We start from the raw sequence: 24,258 nt of genomic DNA on the forward strand, positions 1-24,258 counted from the left end.
TTGGGGCCCCAAGACTGAGCCCCTTAAGAGTCCTCAGTAGCTTAAGTACGCCCTTTTGAGAGAGCACCACCCTGGAGGAAGTTCTGGTTTACACGTTAACCCTTTCAAAGGTATGCAATTGTTGAATCAAACAGACATGGACTTTGCATCAAGATTTCTAAAAACAATCATTTTACTTTAGACATCAACAGATATAAAAAGCCATACAAAATAATACCTTACCATTCCCTGTCTAAGTCTCTTAACCACTCTTGAGCATTCTTTGGGATTTGGTTAGAGTCTAAGGAGTCCAGGGTCTCCCCCTTCCCCTACACATGACTTCTCCTGAAGATCGTGTAGTCTCCTTTCTAACCCCTCTAGCCAGACACCTTCAACTTGGCTTCTCTGGCAGTCAAAAATAGTTTCCCTCTTTCAGGAAGCATGCCTCTTTGTTCTTCTCAGCCAAATTTTTCAGCCTCTTGTTTTATAGGGCTGTATCAACACCTAACCCACTGGAAAGAACTTAATTCCTTAAGACCAAGCAGGTAGCAATATAACAATGAACAGGTAAACCAAGTCACATCATTTTCACAAAGATATAGAAGTTTCCCACATTCTTCACAATAAGCAAAGTAATTTGCCAGATGTGGCAAACCCATTGTAAGCTCTGCAATTCATTCAGCCATATTCTAATCACTGAGCACCCCTGACAATGGAAGGCCTGGGTTTCTACTCTGGTAGTTTGGGTTCACACATAAGGTTTGCCATCACAATGCCACACAGCAATTAAAGAAAAACAGAGTGGCTACACACGACTTGCCAACTACATATATACACTGTCAAATCTCTGTATTTCTTATAATTACCCATTTTGTAAAACTTAAGTTTTGGCCAATGTCAACAATAACCTTACCTCTAGAGAAGAGCTGCCTTTGTCAATATCAGTTTCTTGCAAGTTCTTGTCAAAATCCTCCACCTCAACATCTGCATCCTGGATTTCTTCATCAAGAATTTCTGCAGTTACTGAGCTGATTAACAAGACACCCAACAACAGCCAATCCCACTGGACTTCCATACTGATTATCTGCAGAATTAATAAGTACATTGTCACTGCAATACTATAGTTTACCTCATTAACAGTTCATTTGCAAGAAGGGCTACAGGAGAAATACATTTAAAGATAATATGGGACAGAGACTGAACATTCATTTTGTTATTTGCATTTTTTCAAAAGCTCAACAGCTTTGATAACCCTCATGAAAGCATTCTGAACAAAATATTTAAATATGACAACGTAGTTAAAAAGGTAGCAACTGTAAGACAGTGGAACATGTTTTCTTGTCCTGTTCCATCCAAGGAAAGTCAGATATAACTGGTGCAGCCAAGATATACTTATCTCCGTTATTCGTGGTTTTTAAGAACAGATTAGACAAACATTGCCAGGAATGTTCTAGGTATACACAATCCTGCCTCAGCACAGGGAAAATGGACAAGATGACGTCTTGAAGTCCCTTCCGGTCCTACATATCTGTGATTACTTTATCGATACCACTCAGATGGAGACCATCTTGGCTGGCGTTAGGCAGCTTTTCTATTGCACAGTAAAACGCAGAGTTTCACTCTAGTGTACGGGTGTTTGAGAACATCCATGGACTGCCTCAGCAAGATTTAAAAACCTGTTTCAACACTTGCTAAAGCTAGTTTTGGGGTACCATCTTCACTGCACATGTCCACAAGGCCCATGTCCAGCCACTTTCCAACAAGATGCCACACCATAGCTACCGTTAACTCCTTCTGGGCTACTCACAAAAGAATGTGTTAGCTTTCTCCTTCTATTCCCAACACAAATCACATACAAAAGCCCCTCCTTTGACCTGCCATATCAGAAAACTGACCATAAAAAAAAACAAAAAACAAAAAAAGCCACAAACCACCCACCCGCCACCACACCTTGGGAATATTCAGCTATCACTGAAAGGGAAACTGTCTATTTATGCGCTAAAGAGTCCTGTGACACCTTATAGACTAACAGACGTATTGGAGCATAAAAGCTTTTGTGGGTGAATACCCACTTCATTGGATGCAAGCAGTGGAAAATTTTCAGTGGCAGGTATAAATATGCAAGCAAGAATCAGGCTAGGGATAACGAGGTTAGTTCAATCAGGGAGGATGAGGCCCTCTTCTAGCAGTTAATGTGTGAACACCAAGGGAGGAGAAACTGCTTTTGTAGTTGGCTAGCCATTCACAGTGTTTGTTTAATCCTGAGCTGATGGTGCCAAATTTGCAAATGAACTGAAGCTCAGCAGTTTCTCTTTGAAGTCTGGTCCTGAAGTTTTTTTGCTGCAGGATGGCTACTTTTAAATCTGCTATCGTGTGTCCAGGGAGGTTGAAGCATTCTCCTACAGGTTTTTGTATATTGCCGTTCCTAATATCTGATTTGTGTCCATTTATCCTTTTACGTAGGGACTGTCCAGTTTGGCCGATGTACATAGCAGAGGGGCATTGCTGGCACATGATGGTGTAGATTACATTGGTGGACGTGCATATGAATGAACCGGTGATGGTGTGGCTGATCTGGTTAGGTCCTGTGATGGTGTCGCTGGTGTAGATACATGGGCAGAGTTGGCATCAAGGTTTATTGTATGGATTGGTTCCTGAGTCAGAGTTACTATGGTGCGGTGTGTAGTTGCTGGTGTGAATATGTTTCAGGTTGGTGGGTTGTCTGTGGGCAAGGACAGGTCTGCCTCCCAAGGCCTGTTTGTGTGTCTTCTCCTATGGTCTTCATCTGATGAAGTGAGCTGTGGCTCACGAAAGCTCATGCTCAAATAAATTGGTTAGTCTCTAAGGTGCCACAAGTACTCCTTTTCTTTTTGCGAATACAGACTAACACGGCTGTTCCTCTGAAACTTCTCCTATGGTATTCTCTAATCTTTCATTAGAATGATAGTTTGGATGAAGAAAAAAAATGTTTACATCTCCATTAACGAGATGATCATCTTCTGAAAATGTACTTAAAGTAACCCTTTTTTCCCCCTTCACAGTTCAGTAGCTGGGTCAGTGATTCATAATCAAACATACAAAAAACCTCCTCAGCATTATCTCCAATTCTTATCCGTCTTGTACCTCATTTTTAAAAGCCTTTCCACTGGCAATTGCTCCAAATTCTAAAAATCCACTTGTTAATCCTTCTCTTCCAGCACTCATTAGCCCAAGGACTAAGTCTACTCACCAGATCAAAATGTGTTAGTGCTTCAAGCCACAACTGCTCCTGGTCCATCTCCAGCTAGTCGGGTATCTTCAGCTTGGATCCACAGATACCACTCTTCACTCCAATATTAATGCCCCCCACCAATACACCAAATCAATTGAAGTCGAGCAGTCCCCCAGACAGTGAATCAGTTTATACCATTAACCCCCCCACACCTCAACAGAATCCTCTGCTGAGATAGCAGATGGCCACCCTACCTTCTCAGCAAACATGCATAGAGGCCTCTTCTGGAGTGGAGTGTGTACACACACATCCATGGAGCCCTCTGCTAGGGTGGCTGGACTCCCCAAAGAGCTTCCTGCTTCAGGGTTTGGGAGTGAAAGTCTTCCCCCTCCCTCTCACACCCTTCCCTTAACAGCTAACACACACCACCAGTGGCAGCACTGGTCTGTGCAGATTCAAAAAGACATTACTGCATTAAATGTATACTGTTCACATTAAGCAGGCTCTTCATAACCATAAGGCTACAGAATGTCTTTTTTCAATTTTTAAATGAAATCTTAGATCCCATGGGTATCAATGGCACTTCCCTAGAGATTTCTGAAGCCTTATGTTCCCATATTTTGCCATCATAATTTTTCAAAACCACAATTTCTACTCTTGTTGGTGTTCATAGATTCCTAAGTTAAGGCTAGAAAGGTCTGTTACAATAACCTAAACACCTGCATAACAAAAGCCACAGTAATTCCTGCATCAACCCCTGAAGGTCTGTTTGAGGATATCTTTTTGATAGTCATCCAATCTTGGTTTTAAGGACTTTATGTAATTGAGAATCCACCATCTCCTCAGGTAAATTCCAGTGGTTAGTCACCCTATTAAAAACATGTAAAATATTTCTAGTTTGAATTTGCCTAGCCTCATCTTCCAGCCACTGCTGCTACATTAAAGAGCATCTCCTGTTAGAAATCTTTCCCACATAAACCTGTCTCCTGTTGGCCATAATCAAGTCACCTCTTAACCTTCTCTCTAGATATAAAGCATGGTTTGTTATGCCTTAGATCATTTTTGTAGCTCTTTTCTGAACCCTTTCCAAATGTTTCAACTTTCTTTTTTAAACAAGAACAGCAGAACTGGACATGGTATTTGAGTAATGGTCTCACTAATGCCATATACAGAAGCAGTACCATCTCTCTACACCTACTTGATATTCCCTTATCTTTTCAAGGATTACATGCACCTTCTTAGATATGCCACCTATTATAACCTTGAGTCCTTCTCCACATCACCACATTCCAGAATACTGTCTCATCTTGTATCAACATTCTTTGTTCCTAAAAATAGGACCTTGCATTTGGCTCTATTAAAAAAACCAAAAAAAACCAGAGGTTGTTAAAATGAGCCCACCTTGCTTAAGCCATCCAGTTTGACCTATTCTCCATCATTATTTACCATCCCAACAATCTGTATTATCAGCAAGTTTTGCCAGCAATTATTTTACATTAAGACTGCCAACACTTCTCATTTTAAAACCCCTTTTTCAGTTGCTTATAACTTTGCCAAACTTTTTGGGCTGAAGTTCTCCCGTTCATTTGTAAGACTTCCGCCAAAATGATTCAGTCATCTGCAAGAAAGGCTGGGCAAAACAATATTTTCCTCTATGTTCAAAAATTCTGGCAGCCTTCTCTCTGAAATGCTCTAAGGCTCTCCTGATTTGGCAGGGGGTGGCCTTTGTATCAAGGATATGCCTTATGAAATCCCTGTGAAAATTCACCCAAATTGGGCCAAGTTATAAGCCCCTAAAACTGTAGAGCTTGCATAAACTGAAAGTCGCTACCGGGCATAAATAGCTAAAATCTCCAAAGTCCTTGTCCTCATTGGGCATACTCAAGCCTCTCACAGCTCTCAGTGCTGGCCAGATAGAGCATCCACCACCCCCTCTCAGCTTCTACATGCTACTAGACTGCAGAATGCTCCAGGCCCAGCCCACGGCTATGGGGTGAAGTTGAACTTTCCCTGAAATAGCTGTTCTGGGACAAGGTGGGGTGGGGCCAGGCACTGGACTTGAGAACCTCTCTCCCCTGTGCTCTCAATGAGCAAGGGAGACAATGCCCAGTTAATGCCCAGGCATTGTGGTGAAGGGAAAGGAAGAGGTTGTGGGAAACACTTTGGATGAGGACCCCAGGGAGGTAGAGGTATACTGAAAAAAGGAGCTGGGGACTGGGACTCACAGGGAAAGCAAACTGACTTAGTGAGCCCAGAGGAAGAGACTACAACTGAGATGAGAAACCCAAAACCCAAGGAGTGGGGACTGGGTAGGCAAAAAGAATGTGAGTGGGACAAGAAGCCAGGAGTGGAGAAGAGACAGGACAGACAGTTTGGAAGCAACAGGGAAGAAGGCATCGAGCTGGGGGAGGAGGAGTGGGGGGAGAAGAAAACAAGTGTCTGTGCCCACTGGTGAACACTCCCCCCCCAGAGCTTGGAATGAAACCTTAAAATTCTTGAGTCTCACTATTTCTCAGCTGTCAGCAAATATTTATGAAGCCAACTGGCAAAATCTGTCTCATATCCCCCTCAAATACTGGTCCCCATATAGTATGACCACATATTACTGCTATCAGTTACTCAACTAGCTCAAGTAGCAGAGAGGTCTTAGGTGGATCTAATTGCAACCCTGATGATTACCCATGTCAGTGTCAATAAAATAGACTCTTCTCCAGCTTGCTTTTTTCCCTCCTCAGAGATTACATAAAACCTATGTTAAAAGAACATTAAGAATGAAAAGTCAAAATAAAATGTTAAGCAAAGGTAGTCTTAATTCTGGCACTTTCTAATTGTCTCCCTTCCTCATTCATCTCCATTAGGATATATTCTAATTACATGAACACATACTATTTTTTTTTGCACAGGACCCTTGCCTCATTCAGTGCATAGGATGGACATGTTCTGTGGATAAATCAAGGATGTGTAGTGAAGAAGGCTGTTGTCTGTAGGACCCCTCCCTCTTTTGCTGAGGAAGTTGGAAGGTGTGTAGTTACTAAGGCAGGGGACTGCAGGAAAAGAAGAAGAGAGCCATGAGGCCCCTTCAATCCGAGACAGCTGAAAACTGCCCTGGAAACCTGGATTCTATCCCTGCATCTGCCAGAGTTCCTATGTAATTCTAAGCAAATCACTAAAACTAAACATTTCAGATATGGTCAATAATTGTGTGTTCGTTATTTTCTGGATGCCCAACTTGAAACTTAAGGGTCTGAGTTGCAGAAGTGCTGTGTACTCAGCTGAGACTGTAGTAAATGAGAGCTGTGCTTGAATATGCATTGCACGATCATGTTAAGTACTCTGAAAAAAAAAAAGTCAGGTCCTAGGCAGCTCCCATAGTCTGTGGATACTTCTGGCTTTAATCTGCGTGCCTCAGATCCCCATCTACAAAACCAGGGATAATGGCATGTCTCACCTCACGTACGTTTTGAGACGATTAATTAATGTTTGATAAGTGCAATAGGAAAACCCACAATAAGAACTATATTGATAACGCAATACGAAAACCCACAAGCAAATTAATACATTTCTCTTCATAGCAGGGTTTGAATAGTGAGCAGTAAATATGGTCTAGGGACATTACTGACACCAAACAGGTTCAGTTTCTATTAAAATCTCTGAAACCGTCTATAACCAGACCACAGATAAGGATTTGGGAAAGTTCAAGTTGGAAGACAACTTGGGTGAAAGTGATCATGAAATAATAAAAAAAAGGAAGTAGTGAGAGCAGCAGAAGGGCGGACTTCAAAAAAAAAAAGGAGACTAACAAATTCAGAGAGAACTGGTAGGTAAGAACCCATACGAAGAACATTCAAGGGGAAAAGGAATTCAGTAGGGCTTGCAGTTTCTCAGCAAGACAGTATTGAAAAGACACAAACAGAAGCAAGCTATCCCAGTGCGAAAGGTAAGACAAAGAAAGAATAGAGAGGTCAATATGGGTGCATTGGGATGGGGTTTTTTTTTGTTTTGTATTTTTAACTGACTGGAAAAATCTTATGAAAAAAGTGGAAACAGGGACAAATTGCTAACAATGAGTACAAAAGAACAGCACAATCATGTAGGGACAAAATCAGAAACTGTAAGGCACAAAATGAGTTACATCTAGTAAGAGACAAAAAGGCAATAAAAAGATTCTAATACATTTGGAGTAAGAAAGACAAAGGAGAGGGTAGGTCCATTAGCAGCGGGGAAGAAGGGCTAATGGATGACACCAAAGAGGCTGAGGTGTCTTAATTACTATTTTGCTTTACTCTTCACTAAAAAGGTTAATTGTGATCAGATGCTTAACAATTATGAAGAGTAACAACGGTGAAGGAACACAAGCCAGAATAGGAAAAGAACAGGTTAAAGACTATTTCAGCCCTGGTCTACACTAGGACTTTAGGTCGAATTTAGCAGCGTTAAATCGATGTAAACCTGCACCCGTCCACACGATGAAGCCCTTTATTTCGACTTAAAGGGCTCTTAAAATCGATTTCCGTACTCCACCCCGACAAGTAGATTAGCGCTTAAATCAGCCTTGCCAGGTCGAATTTGGGGTACTGTGGACACAATTTGACAGTATTGGCTTCCGGGAGCTATCCCAGAGTGCTCCATTGTGACCGCTCTGGACAGCACTCTCAACTCAGATGCTCTGGCCAGGTAGACAGGAAAAGAACCGCGAACTTTTGAATCTCATTTCCTGTTTGGCCAGCGTGGCAAGCTGTAGGTGACCATGCAGAGCTCATCAGCACAGGTGACCATGATGGAGTCCCAGAATCGCAAAAGAGCTCCAGCATTGACTGAACGGGAGGTACGGGATCTGATCGCTGTATGGGGAGAGGAATCCGTGCTATCAGAACTCCGTTCCAGTTTTCCGAAATGCCAAAACCTTTGCCAAAATCTCCCAGGGCATGAAGGACAGAGGCCATAACAGGGATCCGAAGCAGTGCCGCGTGAAACTTAAGGAGCTGAGGCAAGCCTACCAGAAAACCAGAGAGGCGAATGGCCGCTCCGGGTCAGAGCCCCAAACATGCCGCTTCTAGGATGAGCTGCATGCCATTTTAGGGGTTCAGCCACCACTCCCCAGCCGTGTTGTTTGACTCCTTCAATAGAGATGGAGGCAACAGGAAGCAGGTTTTGGGGACGAAGATGATGATGATGATGATGAGGTTGTAGATAGCTCACAGCAAGCAAGCGGAGAAACCGGTTTTCCTGACAGCCAGGAACTGTTTCTCACCCTGGAGCCAGTACCCCCCGAACCCACCCAAGGCTGCCTCCTGGACCCAGCAGGCGGAGAAGGGACCTCCGGTGAGTGTACCTTTTAAAATACTATACATGGTTTAAAAGCAAGCATGTGAAAGGATTAATTTGCCCTGGCATTCGCGGCTCTCCTGGATGTACTCCCAAAGCCTTTGCAAAAGGTTTCTGGGGAGGGCAGCCTTATTGCGTCCTTCATGGTAGGACACTTTACCACTCCAGGCCAGTAACACGTACTCGGGAATCATTGTACAACAAAGCATTGCAGTGTATGTTTGCTGGCATTCAAACAACATCTGTTCTTTATCTCTCTGTGTTATTCTCAGGAGAGTGAGATATCATTCATGGTCTCCTGGTTGAAATAGGGTGCTTTTCTTCAGGGGACACTCAGAGGAGCCCGTTCCTGCTGGGCTGTTTGCCTGCGGCTGAACAGAAATGTTCCCCGCTGTTAGCCACGGGGAGGAGGGAGGGTTGAGGGGGTAGCCACGCTGTGGGGGGAGGCAAAATGCGACCTTGTAACGAAAGCACATGTGCTATGTATGTAATGTTAACAGCAAGGTTTACCCTAAAAGACTGTAGCCACTGTTTTATAAAATGTGTCTTTTTAAATACTGGTGTCCCTTTTTTTCCTCTCCACCAGCTGCATGTGTTTCAATGATCACAGGATCTTCTCCTTCCCAGAGACTAGTGAAGATTAGAAAGAAAAAAAAAAAACTCATTATCATAGAATATCAGGGTTGGAAGGGACCTCAGGAGGTCATCCAGTCCAACCCCCTGCTCAAAAGCAGGACCCATCCCCAATTAAATCATCCCAGCCAGGGCTTTGTCAAGCCTGACCTTAAAAACTTCCAAGGAAGGAGATTCCACCACCTCCCTAGGCAACGCATTCCAGTGTTTCACCACGCTCCCAGTGAAAAAGTTTTTCCTAATATCCAACCTAAACCTCCCCCACTACAACTTGAGACCATTACTCCTTGTCCTCTCCTACCACTGAGAATAGTCTAGAACCATCCTCTCTGGAACCACCTCTCAGGTAGTTGAAAGCAGCTATCAAATCCCCCCTCATTCTTCTCTTCTGCAGACTAAACAATCCCAGTTCCCTCAGCCTCTCCTCATAAGTCATGTGTTCCAGACCCCTAATCATTTTTGTTGCCCTTCGCTGGACTCTCTCCAATTTATCCACCTCCTTCTTGTAGTGTGGGGCCCAAAACTGGACACAGTACTCCAGATGAGGCCTCACCAACGTCGAATAGAGGGGAACGATCACGTCCCTCGATCTGCTCGCTATGCCCCTACTTATACATCCCAAAATGCCATTGGCCTTCTTGGCAACAAGGGCACACTGCTGACTCATATCCAGCTTCTCGTCCACTGTCACCCCTAGGTCCTTTTCCGCAGAACTGCTGCCTAGCCATTCGGTCCCTAGTCTGTAGCTGTGCATTGGGTTCTTCCGTCCTAAGTGCAGGACCCTGCACTTATCCTTATTGAACCTCATCAGATTTCTTTTGGCCCAATCCTCCAATTTGTCTAGGTCCCTCTGTATCCTATCCCTGCCCTCCAGCGTATCTACCACTCCTCCTAGTTTAGTATCATCCGCAAATTTGCTGAGAGTGCAATCCACACCATCCTCCAGATCATTTATGAAGATATTGAACAAAACTGGCCCCAGGACCGACCCCTGGGGCACTCCACTTGACACTGGCTGCCAACTAGACATGGAGCCATTGATCACTACCCGTTGAGCCCGACAATCTAGCCAACTTTCTACCCACCTTATAGTGCATTCATCCAGCCCATACTTCCTTAACTTGCTGACAAGAATACTGTGGGAGACCGTGCCAAAAGCTTTGCTAAAGTCAAGAAACAATACATCCACTGCTTTCCCTTCATCCACAGAACCAGTAATCTCATAGAAGGCGATTAGATTTGTCAGGCATGACCTTCCCTTGGTGAATCCATGCTGACTGTTCCTGATCACTTTCCTCTCATCTAAGTGCTTCAGGATTGATTCTTTGAGGACCTGCTCCATGATTTTTCCTGGGACTGAAGTGAGGCTGACTGGCCTGTAGTTCCCAGGCCTCCTTCTTCCCTTTTTTAAAGATGAAATGATGACGAAATGTTCTCTGAGCTCATGTTGTCCTCCCACACTGACAGAGCACAGACGAATGCGTGGAGGCAAATAATGTCAGAGTGCAGGAAAGCACAAATGACCAGGAGGAGAGGTGGCGGGCTGAAGAGAGGGCTGAAGCTGAAAAGTGGCGGCAGCATGATGAGAGGAGGTAGGATTCAATGCTGAGGCTGCTGGAGGATCAAACCAGTATGCTCCAGAATATGGTTGAGCTGCAACAAAGGCAGCTGGAGCACAGACTGCCGTTACAGGCCCCTGTGTAACCAACTGCCCTCCTCCCCAAGTTCCATAGCCTCCACACCCAGACGCCCAAGAACGCGGTGGGGGGGGGGGGCCACCGGCCAACCAGCCACTCCACCACAGAGGATTGCCCAAAAAAAGAAGGCTGGCATTCAATAAATTTTAAAGTTGTAAACTTTCAAAGTGCTGTGTGGCATTTTCCTTCCCTCCTCCACCACCCCTCCTGGGCTACCTTGGTAGTCATCCCCCTATTTGTGTGATGAATGAATAAAGAATGCATGAATGTGAAGCAACAATGACTTTATTGCCTCTGCAAGCAATGATCAAAGGGAGGAGGGGAGGGTAGTTAGCTTGCAGGGAAGTAGAGTGAACCAAGGGGCAGGGAGTTTCATCAAGGAGAAACAAAGAACTTTCACACCGTAGCCTGGCCTGTCATGAAACTGGTTTTCAAAGCTTCTCTGATGCGTACCGCGCCCTCCTGTGCTCTTCTAACCGCCCTGGTGTCTGGCTGCGTGTAACCAGCAGCCAGGCGATTTGCCTCAACCTCCCACCCCGCCATAACCGTCTCCCCCTTACTCTCACAGATATTGTGGAGCACACAGCAAGCAGTAATAACAGTGGGAATATTGCTTTCGCTGAGGTCTAAGCGGGTCAGTAAACTGCGCCAGCGCACCTTTAAACGTCCAAATGCACATTCTACCACCATTCTGCACTTGCTCAGCCTGTAGTTGAACAGCTCCTGACTACTGTCCAGGCTGCCTGTGTACGGCTTCATGAGCCATGGCATTAAGGGGTAGGCTGGGTCCCCAAGGATACATATAGGCATTTCAACATCTCCAACAGTTATTTTCTGGTCTGGGAATAAAGTCCCTTCCTGCAGCTTTTGAAACAGACCAGAGTTCCTGACGATGCGAGCGTCATGTACCTTTCCCGGCCATCCCACGTTGATGTTGGTGAAACGTCCCTTGTGATCCACCAGAGCTTGCAGCACTATTGAAAAGCACCCCTTGCGGTTTATGTGCTCGCCGGCTTGGTGCTCCGGTGCCAAGATAGGGATATGGGTTCCGTCTATGGCCCCACCACAGTTAGGGAATCCCATTGCAGCAAAGCCATCCACTATGACCTGCACATTTCCCAGGGTCACTACCCTTGATATCAGCAGATCTTTGATTGCGTGGGCTACTTGCATCACAGCAGCCCCAACAGTAGATTTGCCCACTCCAAATTGATTCCCAACTGACCGGTAGCTGTCTGGCGTTGCAAGCTTCCACAGGGCTATTGCCACTTGCTTCTCCACTATGAGGGCTGCTCACCTTGGTATTCATGCGCTTCAGGGCAGGGGAAAGCAAGTCACAAAGTTCCATGAAAGTGCCCTTACCTATGCGAAAGTTTCACAGCCACTGAGAATCGTCCCAGACCTGCAACACTATGCGGTCCCACCAGTCTGTGCTTGTTTCCCGAGCCCAGAATCAGCATTCCACAGCATGAACCTGCCCCATTAGCACCATGATGCATGCATTGGCAGGGCCCATGCTTTCAGATAAATCTGTGTCCGTGTCCTGATCACTCACGTGACCGCGCTGACGTCGCCTCCTCGCGCGGTATTGCTCTGCCAGGTTCTGGTGCTGCATATACTGCTGGATAATGCGTGTGGTGTTTAATGTGCTCCTAATTGCCAAAGTGAGCTGAGCGGCCTCCATGCTTGCCTTGGTATGGCATCCGCACAGAAAAAAGGCACGGAACGATTGTCTGCCGTTGCTCTGACGGAGGGAGGGGCGACTGACGACACAGCTTTCAGGGTTGGCTTCAGGGAGCTAAAATCAACAAAGGGGGTGGCTTTACATCAAGGAGTATTTCAGGCAGGACTTCATGGAGGGTTCCAATAAGAAATGGTGCACCTAAGTTATTGTTCTTATTGGAACAAGGAGGTTAGCCTGGCCTCTGATTGATACATGGCTAGATTTACCTCGCTGCACCTTCCCTGTGAGTGACTGCAGTGTGACCTAGAGGAATGAGTCCCCTAGACGGGGGAGGGGGGGAAGCAAATGAGTACAAAACAAATCTGGTCTATTTCTTGTTTTGATCCACTCCATCTATCTTTTACATCTTTGGCTGGCAGAAGACGGTGCAGTAGAACTGCTAGCCATCCTCATCTCTTGCCTGCCTGGCAGAAGATGGTACAGTAGGACTGCTAGCAATCCATATCGCCTGCCTGCTCACCATAAGATGGTTCAATAGGACTGACTGCAGGACTAAAGAGAATGACTTGATCAAGTCACTCCAAATTTAGTCCCTGCACCCATGTCTGTCCAGGTGCTCCCGGGCGACGCGGCCAGGAGCACCTTGGACATGACGATGACAGCTACCAGTCCTATTGCACCGTCTGCTGCCACAAGGCAATGGGTTGCTGCTACTGTGTAGCAATGCAGTACCGCGTCTGCCAGCACCCAGGAGACATACGGTGACTTATTTAGCTAGTCTCTTGCAGGCATTGCAGAAGAACTGGATCCAGCTCAAGAAGAGCATTCCAGATCTAAGGGAGGGACGTAGAAGCAACTGAAGGCATGTCTACATTACAAAATTAGGTCGATTTTATAGAAGTCAATCTTTAGTAAGCGATTTTATACAGTCGATCATGCGTATCCCCACTAAGCGCATTAGGTCGATGGAGTGTGTCCTCAATACTGTGGCTAGCATAGGCTCACAGAGTGGTGCACTGTGAGTAGCTATCCCACAGTCCCCACTACTCATTGGAATTCTGGGTTAAGATCCCAATGCCTGATGGGGCAAAAACATTGTCACGGGTGGTTTGGGGGTATGTCATCAGTCTCCCCTCCCTCCATAAAAGCAATAGCAAACAATCATTTCACGTCTTTTTTCCTGGGTTATCTGTGCAGATGACATAGCATGGAGCTCACTCAGCTGCACACTGATTGCGAGCATTGTAAACACCTCTTACATTATTCTGCAGTATGTGCAGAGCCTGGCTAAGAGTCGCCAGAACAAGGAAGATTGTTAGGAAATGGACACAGATGTTCCTGAAAGCATGGGATGTGGCAATTGGGATATCATGGTGGCATGAAAGCATGTTGATACAATGGAACGCTGATTCTGGGCCCGACAAACAAGCACAGACTGGTGGGACCCACATAGTGCTGCGGGTATAGAGTGATTCCCAGTGGCTGTGAAACTTTTGCATGCATAAGGCCACTTTCATAGAATTTTGTGAGTTGCCTTTCCTCATCCCAAAGCGCAGGAATACCAAGATGAGAGCTGCCCTGACAGTTGAGAAGCAAGTGTCGATAGCCCTGTGGAAGCTTGCTATGCATGACTGCTACCAGTCAGCCGGGAATCAATTCGGAGTGGGCAAATCTACCTTGGGGGCTGCTGCAATCCAAGTAGCCAGGGCAATCAATATCCTTCTGCTAAGAAGGTAGTAACTGGGAAATGTGCAGGTCATAGTGGATGGCTTTGCTGCAATGCGGTTCCTAACTGTGGTGGGGCAATAGAACATATATCCCTATCTTGGCCCTAGAGCACCTTGTCAACCAGTACATAAACCGTAACGGGTACTTCTCAAGGGTGCTGCAAGCACTGATGGATCACAAGGTTCCATTTCAGACACATCAATGTTGGATGGTTGGGAAAGGTGCATGACGCTCTCATCTTTCAGAGCTCCAGGCTGTTCTGAAAGCAGCAAGGGACTTTCTTCCCAGACCAGAAAATTATTGTTGGGGGATGGTGAAATGCCAATAGTTATCCTTAGGGACCCAGCCTATCCCTTGCTCCCACAGCTCATGAAGCCATACATAGGCAACCTGGACAGCAATAAGAAGTTCAACCATAGGCTGAGCAAGTGCAGAATGGTGATAGAATGTGCTTTGGGATGTTTATAGGGGCACTGGCGCTGTCTGCGGACGTTAGACCTCAGTGAATGCAATATTTGCATTGTTATTGCTATTTGCTCCATAATATCTGTGAGAGTAAGGGGGAAGATGAGGCAAATCGGCTAGTGGCCAATTTTGAACAGCCAGGGCAGGGCAATTAGAAGAGCACACCGAGGCATGCTGTGCATCAGAGAGGCTTTGAAAAACAGTTTCATGACTGACTAGGTTATGGTGCGGCAGTTGTGTCCTTAATGTAAACCCACCCACTTCGGTGAATGTACTTTGCTGTAATCCAATCCCCCTCCCTTTGGCCACAGCTGGCATAGGAAATAAAGTCCCTATTGTTCTGAATCCATCCATTCTTTATTAAAACAAACTTTGGGATCACTGACAAAACTGAGTAGTAAAAAGGTAGCCTGGATGTACAAAGGGTTTGATAATGGGATGGGGGAGGAGGGAAGGACAAGGCCACATTGTAGCCACACTACAAATCAAAGCTATTTGAATGACGGCTTTCTGTTGCTTGTGCCATCCCCTGGAGTTGAGTGGCAGGGTTCCCGGAGACTTCCCCCCGCCCCACATTCTTAGGCGTCCAGCTGAGGAGGATATGGAACTTGGCGAGGAGGGCAGGCGGTTACACACTAGATGCAGCAGGTGTCCGCACTCTACTTGCCTTTCCTACAGATCCACCAGACGCCTCATCATGTCCATGTGCTCCCCCATTAGCCTCAGCATCTCCTCCTGCATGTTCCGATCATGCTCACTGAATGCTTTCCTGGTCTCTGCCACTGAATGCCTCCAGCATTCAGCTGTGCCCTATCAGTGTGGGAGGACTGCATGAGCTCAGAAAACATGTCATCGCGAATGAGTTTTTTTCACCTTCTAATCTGTGATAAACTCAGGGATGGAGTTGATGCAGGGAGCATAGAAACAGTTGCAGCTCCAGGGGGGCGGGGGGGGGGGGGGAGAAACAGAGTAGATTTTAAGATATACATGTATGAGACCAAAAGGGAGATTCTTTCACAGTGAATCAAGCAATTCACAGCAGACAGCACATGTGTTTTAGGTACAAGGTTGCATTTTGCCTTTTATATTGAGCGCCTGCTGGTATGGTGACACATCACACATGGCTGGGCAACAGAATTCGGTTTCCAGGCAGCCAGGGTAAGCCAAAGGGTACGTGGGGTTGGCTTCTTCCGCGTTCATAACATGTGGGAATGGTTTCAAAGTGCAGCACCTTCCTTTCCCATAGCAACCAATGCTGGTTGGGTTTGCTGTTTAAAAGGAGGGGCTGCAGTTTTGGGGTGGATGTGCAACACACTTACACTTCTCCAGGATGATCCCTTTTAGCCAAGCACAAACAGCCCAGCATGAACAGGGATGAGTAATGTGTCAGGGGAATTTTTGTAAGGGACCAGTAATCCCCTCTGTTTGGTGATCCCTATTTCAGCCAGGTGACCGTGAATGATATCACTCTCTTGAGGCTGACACAGAAAGATAAAGACCGAATGTTGCATGAATGTGACCAAAACCCAGGACCATTTGCTGCCATGCTTTGTGCTGCAATGATTCCAGACCATCTGCTACTTGCTTGGCGTAGTAAAGTGTCCTACCTTGGAGGACGAAATAAGGCAGCCTTCCCCAGAAACCTTCTGGAAAGGCTTTTAGAGTACCTCCAGGAGAGCTTCATGGAGATGTCCCTGGAGGATTCCTGCTCCATCCCCAGATATGTTAACAAATTTTTCTCGTAGCTGTACTGGCCGTGAATACCTCCCAGTTGTTCAGGTCAAACAAAACATTAAAAAACAATTTAACCCCTGTAGTGTCCTTACAAAATGTGCACTTACCAGAGGTGCCTCCTCTGCCTTCAGGGTCCAGGAACAACATACCCTGGGAGGATATTGGCTCCAGGGTGAGGAAAAGGTCCTGGCTGCTGGGGAGAACAGATTCTCCTCTTCCACAAAATCCTCACCCGTGTTGCATGAGGCTGCTGCCTTACAGGTGTCCATGGAGAGTGGTGGGGTACTGGTAGGTTCCCCGCTAGAATGGCATGCAGCTGATCACAGAAGCGGCACGTATGGATTCTGACCCGGAGTGACAGTTTACCTCCTTTGTCTTTTGGTAGGCTTCCCTGAGCTCCTTAATTTTCACGCCGCACTGCTGTGTCTCCCTGGTGTATTCTCTGTCCAACATGCCCTGTGTGATTTTGGCATATATATCAGCATTTCTTCTGCTGGATCAGAGTTCTGCCTGCACAGATTCTTCTCCCCATACAGCAATCAGATCCAGTGTCTCCTGTTCGCTCCATGCTGGAGCTCGTTTGCAATTCTGAGACTGCACAGTCACCTGTTCTGCTGAGCTCACCATGCTGACCAAACGGAAATGAAATTCAAAAGTTCCCAGTGCTTTTTCTGTGTACCTGGCTAGTGCATTGGAGTCAAAAGTGCTGTCCAGAGCGGTCACATTGGAGCACTCTGGGATAGCTCCCGAAGGCCAATACCATTGAATTGCATCTGCACTACCCCAAATTCGACTCATGAAGGTCAATTTTAGCACTACTCCCCTTGTCGGGGAGAAGTAGAGCAGTCGATTTTAAGAGCCCTTTAGGTTGGTTGTGTAGATGAATTCATTATAAAAAAAAAAAAAAAAAAAAAGACCTAGCATGGCTAAATTCGACCTAATCTCATAGCGTAGACCAGGCCTGAGTGGTGACACAGTGGTGGAATACAAAGAAACATGGCAACAGAGTTAGTATCTTTGATGGAATGAAGTGAATAGGGGTGATGTAATAAGAAAGAGGCAAAGTTATGCAGGGCCTTGAAGATTAGTGCAAGTAGTTCAAACTTACTGTGAGGGATAAGGAAAGACAGTGGAGATACTCAGAGAAGGGATATTCATTGAATAAAGTTTGAGGGGAAAATATACTTTGTTTCCTACAACAAGCAAGCTCCAATTCTGGACTTCCCAATGATATCAAGCTGAAAATACAGTTGCAAAGACAGACATTAAAATAGAACTAAAATAGCTTTAGCTATCAGGTCACCCCAAATTACAGATGTTCATTAGATACCCATAAAAGAATGTTATACTGCTTGCCAGTTGCCAAGAAAGCACTTGAAGTTCTTTTGAGGGGAAAAAGAAAGTTAGTACAGGTGGCAGCTTTGCTTGCAAAGGAAAAAATGATAGGTTCCTTCAAGTAAGCACCAAGAAAGAGAGAGGTTAGCTTTAAGGCTTAGCTGTCCCTTTCAAAGACTAAGCAAATCATGCTGTGGATTTGACCAAAAAGAAGCTACCTGGGGTGAAATCCTGGTCCCATCGACTTAAACACTAAGGATGAAATCCTGGCCTCATTGATTACTTTGATACTGACCTGCTGTGTGGCATTGGGCAAGTCACTTTACCTTTCTATGCCCAGTTCCCCTCTCATCTGCTCTGTCTTGTTTATGTAAAGACTAAGCAGTTTGCAGCAAAGACTGTATCTTACTGTGTAATTTGTACTGTGCCAAGTGCCCTCTGGCTCCAGTCTGGGCTGGGGCCTCTAGGCACTACTGGAATACAAGTTACACAAGACAGATCAGGAAGGTTTTGGAGCAGATTTAAGACAAAAACCCAAGTTAGTTATTTATTCAGGAACACCAATACAACATTGTGTTGAACATGCCAGTATATTACAAGTTATTACAGCAGCACCAGAAGCCCCAGTCAGAATCCAGATCTCCTTCTGCTAAGCACTGTACAGACACATACAAAGATGATCCCTGCCCCATAAAGATTTTTAATCTACATTGTAGCAATTTCCACTATCATTTCAAACCTGGGAGAATTATCGTTTTCTATATTTCTTAACTCTACTAGCAGATTAGATTTCTTTGGGGATCTATTTTCCCCTACCTAGTGGGGACCACTTTAAAAAACAGACTACCAATATACAAAAGAATGTACATAGTACCTATTTCTTTCTGATCACCTTTAAAGCCTGCTACTCAATGCAAGAGAGAATCAGAGAAAGGACTCTTTGTCCTGAATACATTTAGATGTACAGGGGTAACAACAACAAAAAATGCAGTTTAAACCCTCTGCTGAAAGATCCAATTAACTGAAATGTAGGGCCAGTCAGGGATTAGAGACCCAACACATTTGTAATCGTTCACATTTGTGATGAAGCATTAAGAGTGGGTTTACCCACAGTTAACTTTAGACAGGACAAAATGCATGAAGTGGTCTTTTTCCAAACAAAGCAGAGAACACAGTGAAGAAATGGTTATTTGGAAAGTTCCAAAATCATGGTCAGTGAATTTATTGCACATTAAAAGGAACCTGAGTAGGGAGAAGTCTTATTTAAACCACAGCACAGGGAGCAGACATTTCCCCATACTATCTAACCTGCACAATTGAACCCTGACCCAGAGAAGCTTACTTCTAAGGTTAAGAGTATTTTGTTCTCCATGTCTATTCAGTCCTTGGCCTCTGATTGAGGATGCCAACGTTCTTGTGGTTAGGTAACATGATCAAGGACCATCACATTATTTCTCCCAACAGCTATCAAATGCCCTCTTTTTTCCCCCCGATCTCTGTGCAACCTTAATGCATGTGCACAAAGGGGATGGATTATGATACAGTCTTTATTTACACAATCACATTCTAGTTTTTCCACAGAACCCCTGCCTCATTCAGTACACAGAGAACGATTCAGGATTACACAGTCAATGAGGCTGCTGTCAGTAAACCTCCCCCCTCCTCACCCAATCCACCCACCTCATCTGTTGAGGAAGTTGGAAGGTTTGTAGCAAGTGAGGTAGGGGACTGCATGAAGAGAAAGTATGATCTCATGACTGAAGCAGTTGAATACCATCACTGAGAAGTGGATTCTATCCCTGCCTCTACCAAAGAGCTGTTATATGATGAAGGGCAAATTATCTAAACTTGTCACACAATTAGGAGAGGGAAGCAGAGAAGCAGCAGCATTAAGCAACACACTTGTGGGCCCTGGAAGCTGAGAGGCAGAAAGAGAAGAAGAAAGCAGCTGCACACCAATGAGTCATTCAGTTGGAAGAGAAGAAAACCCTAGAGAGAGGCTATAACACCTAACCACCATGGAGAAACATGGACAGATCCCACAGCTCGCATTACTTTCTCATTAAGATACACTCAGCTGAGATAAGCGGTGTTCTGCATACAAAAAGATTGCAAAGAAGAATACTTTGCCATTTTTGAAAGATTCTGTGAGGTGTATCACAGCAGCCATATTGGGCCAGACTAATGGTCTATCTAGCCCAATATCTTGTCTTCCGGTGCCAAATGCTTCAGAGGGAATGAACAGAAAAGGGCAATTAAGTGATCCATCCTCTGTTGTCCAGTCCCAGCTTTTGGCTGTCAGAAGTTTAGGGATAGCCAGAGCATGAGGCTGCATCCCTGTCCATCTTGGCTAATAGCCATTGATGGACCTGTACATCCATAAAGTTCCAGAGAACAAGACAGACCCATTTTTGATTCTCGGGGAAAGCTTTAAATGTATTTAAAAAAAAAATTGAACAAGCATTGAAATATGGTGAATTTAAAAAGGTGTATTGCAAAGGTTACAGATTACTCCTGAGGTGCATAGAACAAGATTTAGAAGACTTAAAATGAATGAAAAAAAGAGTCAGAATATTATATATAAACTGTGTGATTTGATGAAAACTGGGTCAAAGGGAAGAGGAGGGGAGGGGGGCAGGCGTGGGTGGCATTTTGTTCCTGGGAAGAGAAAGGACCAATGGGAGCCCTGGCAGTCTCCTCCCCAGACTATATCCTCCCTTGGGAATCTCACTGGCAGACCCCATGTACAGAACAGTTCAAGAAGGCGTTTCACATGTGATTTGACTGAACGCCCAAGAAATAATTGCCCTAAACTGAAATAAGATAAGTCCATACCCCATCCAGCCTAACTTTATGCGCCTGTCCTTAAAACAGGATCCGAAGAGGTAACTGCAGGTCCTCTGATTAGTTTTGTGAGGTCCGACACATTGAAGGTTAACGTGGTTACTTTGGCAACTTTAGCAAAGAAAGCATTTGGTAGAGACACTGGTGCACAGATTTCTCTGGTCAGGGAAAGCACGGTTAAATAGACAGACATGCTCGCTGGGGAGAATAAACAAGTCCTAGCATTGGGGTGATAAAAACTCCCTTTATCTTTAGAGAAAATACAAGCAGAGAGGGATGATCCAGAGGGAACTCAGAAAGTTGGCATGCTGGGTAGTATTCCAACAGCAGTTCTTGTGGGACATTATATTTTGTCTACATCTAAAGTGGTTAATATAGTAACTCACAGCAAGAAGCAATATGTTCTGTGATCTTAGGAGATAATTGTGCAGAAAAAGCAGCAGCAAAGGGTGGAGGAGATGGCCCCAGCTCAGCAGGAGAAAGCAATGTGCTTTCAGGTGTGGGAGGGGCCGAAGCCAGCTCCAGTATAGCAGAGGAGAGCAACACACCTACAGAGTTAGAGGATGAGGAAGAGGTAACCCCTATAACTGAAGCAGCTTTGCCAGTTGTCAGCTGCTAGGGTTTTGCAGATCAATAGACCCCACACTAAAAAGCATCCATGGGTACATCCTTAAGGGGCAGGGAGGGAAAACAGGGAAAGGTGGGGTTTTTTTTGGCGTTTGTAAGAGAAAGGATGATTATACAGGGAAGTTCCCACAAGCAAAAGTTAAAAGCCATGGGAAACCTTACAAGCAATTGATTGTGCTAACACAATTGTCCTTTTGCCAGTCACTTGGGGGCACAGGATAAAAATTTTTACTGGCCAGGGATACAGAATTAGAGATATTGCAGATTTAGTGATTTATGTCAGATGAGAAAGAGACCTGCAGGACCCCCAGAAGTTCCAGTACGTCCCTTGCCTGTGATACAAGAGGCATTTTTAGGGTAGCAATGGATATTTGGGGCCCTATGTCACATCCTACATCTGAGGAGACAAAGGAACCAAACACTTCATGCTCCATGCATAGGGTCCTGGTCAAAGGGTCTGGGTCAGCCATGCTGGAGAAAGAACAATTGGTGAGGAAAGCTACTTTGAGCTAAGTCTGTAGCTTGTTTAGTTAGGTCTCGGGCATCAAAAAGCATATTTTTGTTTGTAACCCATTCTATCTTCAATCTGTTTTACTTAGTATCACTTAACCTTTGTTTTAATTTTTACTATAATACAACTCTGTGCTGTGTTTGAATTGAAGTGATCGTTAGCTCCAGTTAAAGCGATAACCTGTGCTTGTGTCTTTTACAGGAGCAATGGACCTTAGTTCCCCGAGTATTCCAGGAGAGGGGTGGACTCTTCATGGCAGACAGTTTTGAGGAAATTCAGGAGTTGGGTTATCCTCCAAGTAGTAACTACGGCTGGTGAAGGCCAGGGTGGGGCTGTTGTGTTGTAGGCAGGCTGCTGGGGTCAGAGCACAGGGCTCCACAGCATACAGACATTCAGGGAACCACATGCTTGTCTGTGAGCTGGTGGCATCTGAGCTCTGAGCCACAAGCAGCAAAGTATTTAAGACACCCAGGATTACAGGACAGAAAGTGACAACCCCTTACTAGGCTGGGTTGAACCCCAAAATATTACAGTGCACCAAGAAAGCCCTCCTGTAATAAGAACAGATTTAGTGCAGCTAACATGTAAGATTTTAACAATATATTCAAGATGGATACCTATGTTTAAAGCTACCCACAAATGAAGGCAAGCATATGTTCAGAATCAAGAAGCTATATCCAGCTCAGGTAACACACCCCACAAATCCAGGGCCTACATTTTGACAAAGACCCATCACAGGGTCCTTAAGGAGGGTGCATTCCAGGGCAGTGCAACCCTCCTCCTCAGCCCCCTCCTGGCCCCAGGGATCTGACTGCAGCACAACTTGGCAGCACATGCACAAGAGCAGCTAAAACCAGAGTCCCAGACTTTGATTGAGCCTAACCAACAGAAACCAGCCAGTTAGGTGCAATTAGCCACAACTTCCCCAGTCAGGCAGATAAATAGGGGACCTGCTTATTTTTATACTCGCCCTAGCTATACAACTCCTGCTGTCAGTCCCCCGCCCCCATACGGAGCTAATTGCTGTTGTTCTCTCTGGCTGGTCCCACTAGGTCCCAGAGCAGCTCTAGGGAGAGGCGGGCAGGTGCTGCCGGGAAGGGCAGGGAGCTCTCTGCCCCATCCTTGGGGGCGGGGGGCAGTTTGAACGAAGGCAGATGTCAGCTTGGACGCTGGAGCCACGACACTGAAGAGAGGGGGCATAAGACTGAACGCGCTCCCGGGGAACCCCGTGAAGCGCGCGTCCAGCTGGCGCTTGGAAGCCTCATGCCACTGACATTCTAACGGTAAAATAACGGCCTCACCCGCATGCCGAGGGGTCACCGGCGGGGTGGGGTGGGGGCGGGGAGGGTCGGCACGGCAGGAGAACGGCCTCCACTCCCGACTTCCTCCGCGCAGCCCCTGCCTGAGGGCCGCCGCGTTCCTGAGCGCCTGCGGAGCCCGGGCCTCCCGCTAACGGTTGACCGAGGGAGCAGCTGTCCCAGCGTCGTCACTCGCCTGCGGAGCGCGAAGCGAGACCCGGGCAGAGCTCCACTCTGGTCCCGCGCGGTGAAGCTCATAACCCCAAGCCACTACACAGCGAGCGGGACCGGAGGTAGCCCGCCCAGGGTAGCTCAGAGACGTTTAGCCGCACCCGGGAAGACAGTTACCGGCAAGATAGAAGGTCCCGTCCGCCTCGCTCTCCGGTAAAGCCGGGCGGCGTTTCCCAGCGCATCACGTATATTGAACTGCGCATGCGCTGTTGCACTCTTGGGGATGCTAGCGCTGAAGAGCAGGTGCTGCCGGGCAGCCGGAGCCAATCCGCGCACGCTCTGAACAGATCAAGCGAATCACAACTCGGAACCATCCCGGCGGCAACTCACTGGCTGCGGACTCCCCGCCCGAGCCAATCACGGCTCAGTCCGCGGCGGTCAGAGCCCAGCACGTGCCGGCTAAGCCAATCACAATCAGCCCCCAAGGGACTACTCGCGGCGCCGCGCATCGGTTACTGCTCAGTCTACTCCGCTAGATTCAGTGGCCAGTCCCTGCGTGGGAGCTGGGAAACAGTTACCAGTTTGCTGCCGCCCCGCTTCCTGGCCAGGGCAAGGAACTGGGTCTGCGAGCTCAGTCCCCGGGCTTGGCGCGCTTCACCCAGCACAAAGCGTCAGCACCTGCCATGGCTCCCGCGTTAAGGCTGTTCCAATAGCAGGGATTCAACCTCCTGTGCATGGAAAGTACAACCTGTCCTCCCTCCACTTACAGCGCGTGCACTGGAGAGTGGATTTCTGAAAGGGGACTAGAAAACCCATTCGCCTCTGAGCTACAAAAGAGTTACAGGCTGCTGGTTCTTTGAGATCTTTAGCATCTGGCAGTCTTTACAGTCTTACGTTTGGAAGATCAATCCGAACAAACACAGACTCGTCTAACTTTCCATAGAGTTAAAATCAACCGAAATCTTACGGGCAATATTTGAAAGAAGAGGTTGTAATTAAGCTAATATTAATGATTG

At 46.2% G+C, this 24,258-nt stretch overlaps 1 protein-coding gene across 1 annotated transcript in view; it reads right to left on the minus strand.

Annotated features, from left to right (window-relative positions):
* The window catches only part of CLGN (calmegin), an 82,110-nt gene extending 58,479 nt beyond the window's left edge, over positions 1–23,631 (minus strand). The window contains 3 exon segments of the mRNA XM_075127688.1: positions 893–1,063; positions 23,420–23,446; positions 23,449–23,631. Coding sequence (XP_074983789.1) covers positions 893–1,063; positions 23,420–23,446; positions 23,449–23,616 — 366 coding nt within the window. The 5' untranslated portion in view covers positions 23,617–23,631.
* Positions 23,632–24,258: the final 627 nt, after the last annotated feature.

Source organism: Caretta caretta, chromosome 4 (assembly GCF_965140235.1).
Source record: "Caretta caretta isolate rCarCar2 chromosome 4, rCarCar1.hap1, whole genome shotgun sequence".
Lineage (NCBI taxonomy): Eukaryota > Metazoa > Chordata > Testudines > Cheloniidae > Caretta > Caretta caretta.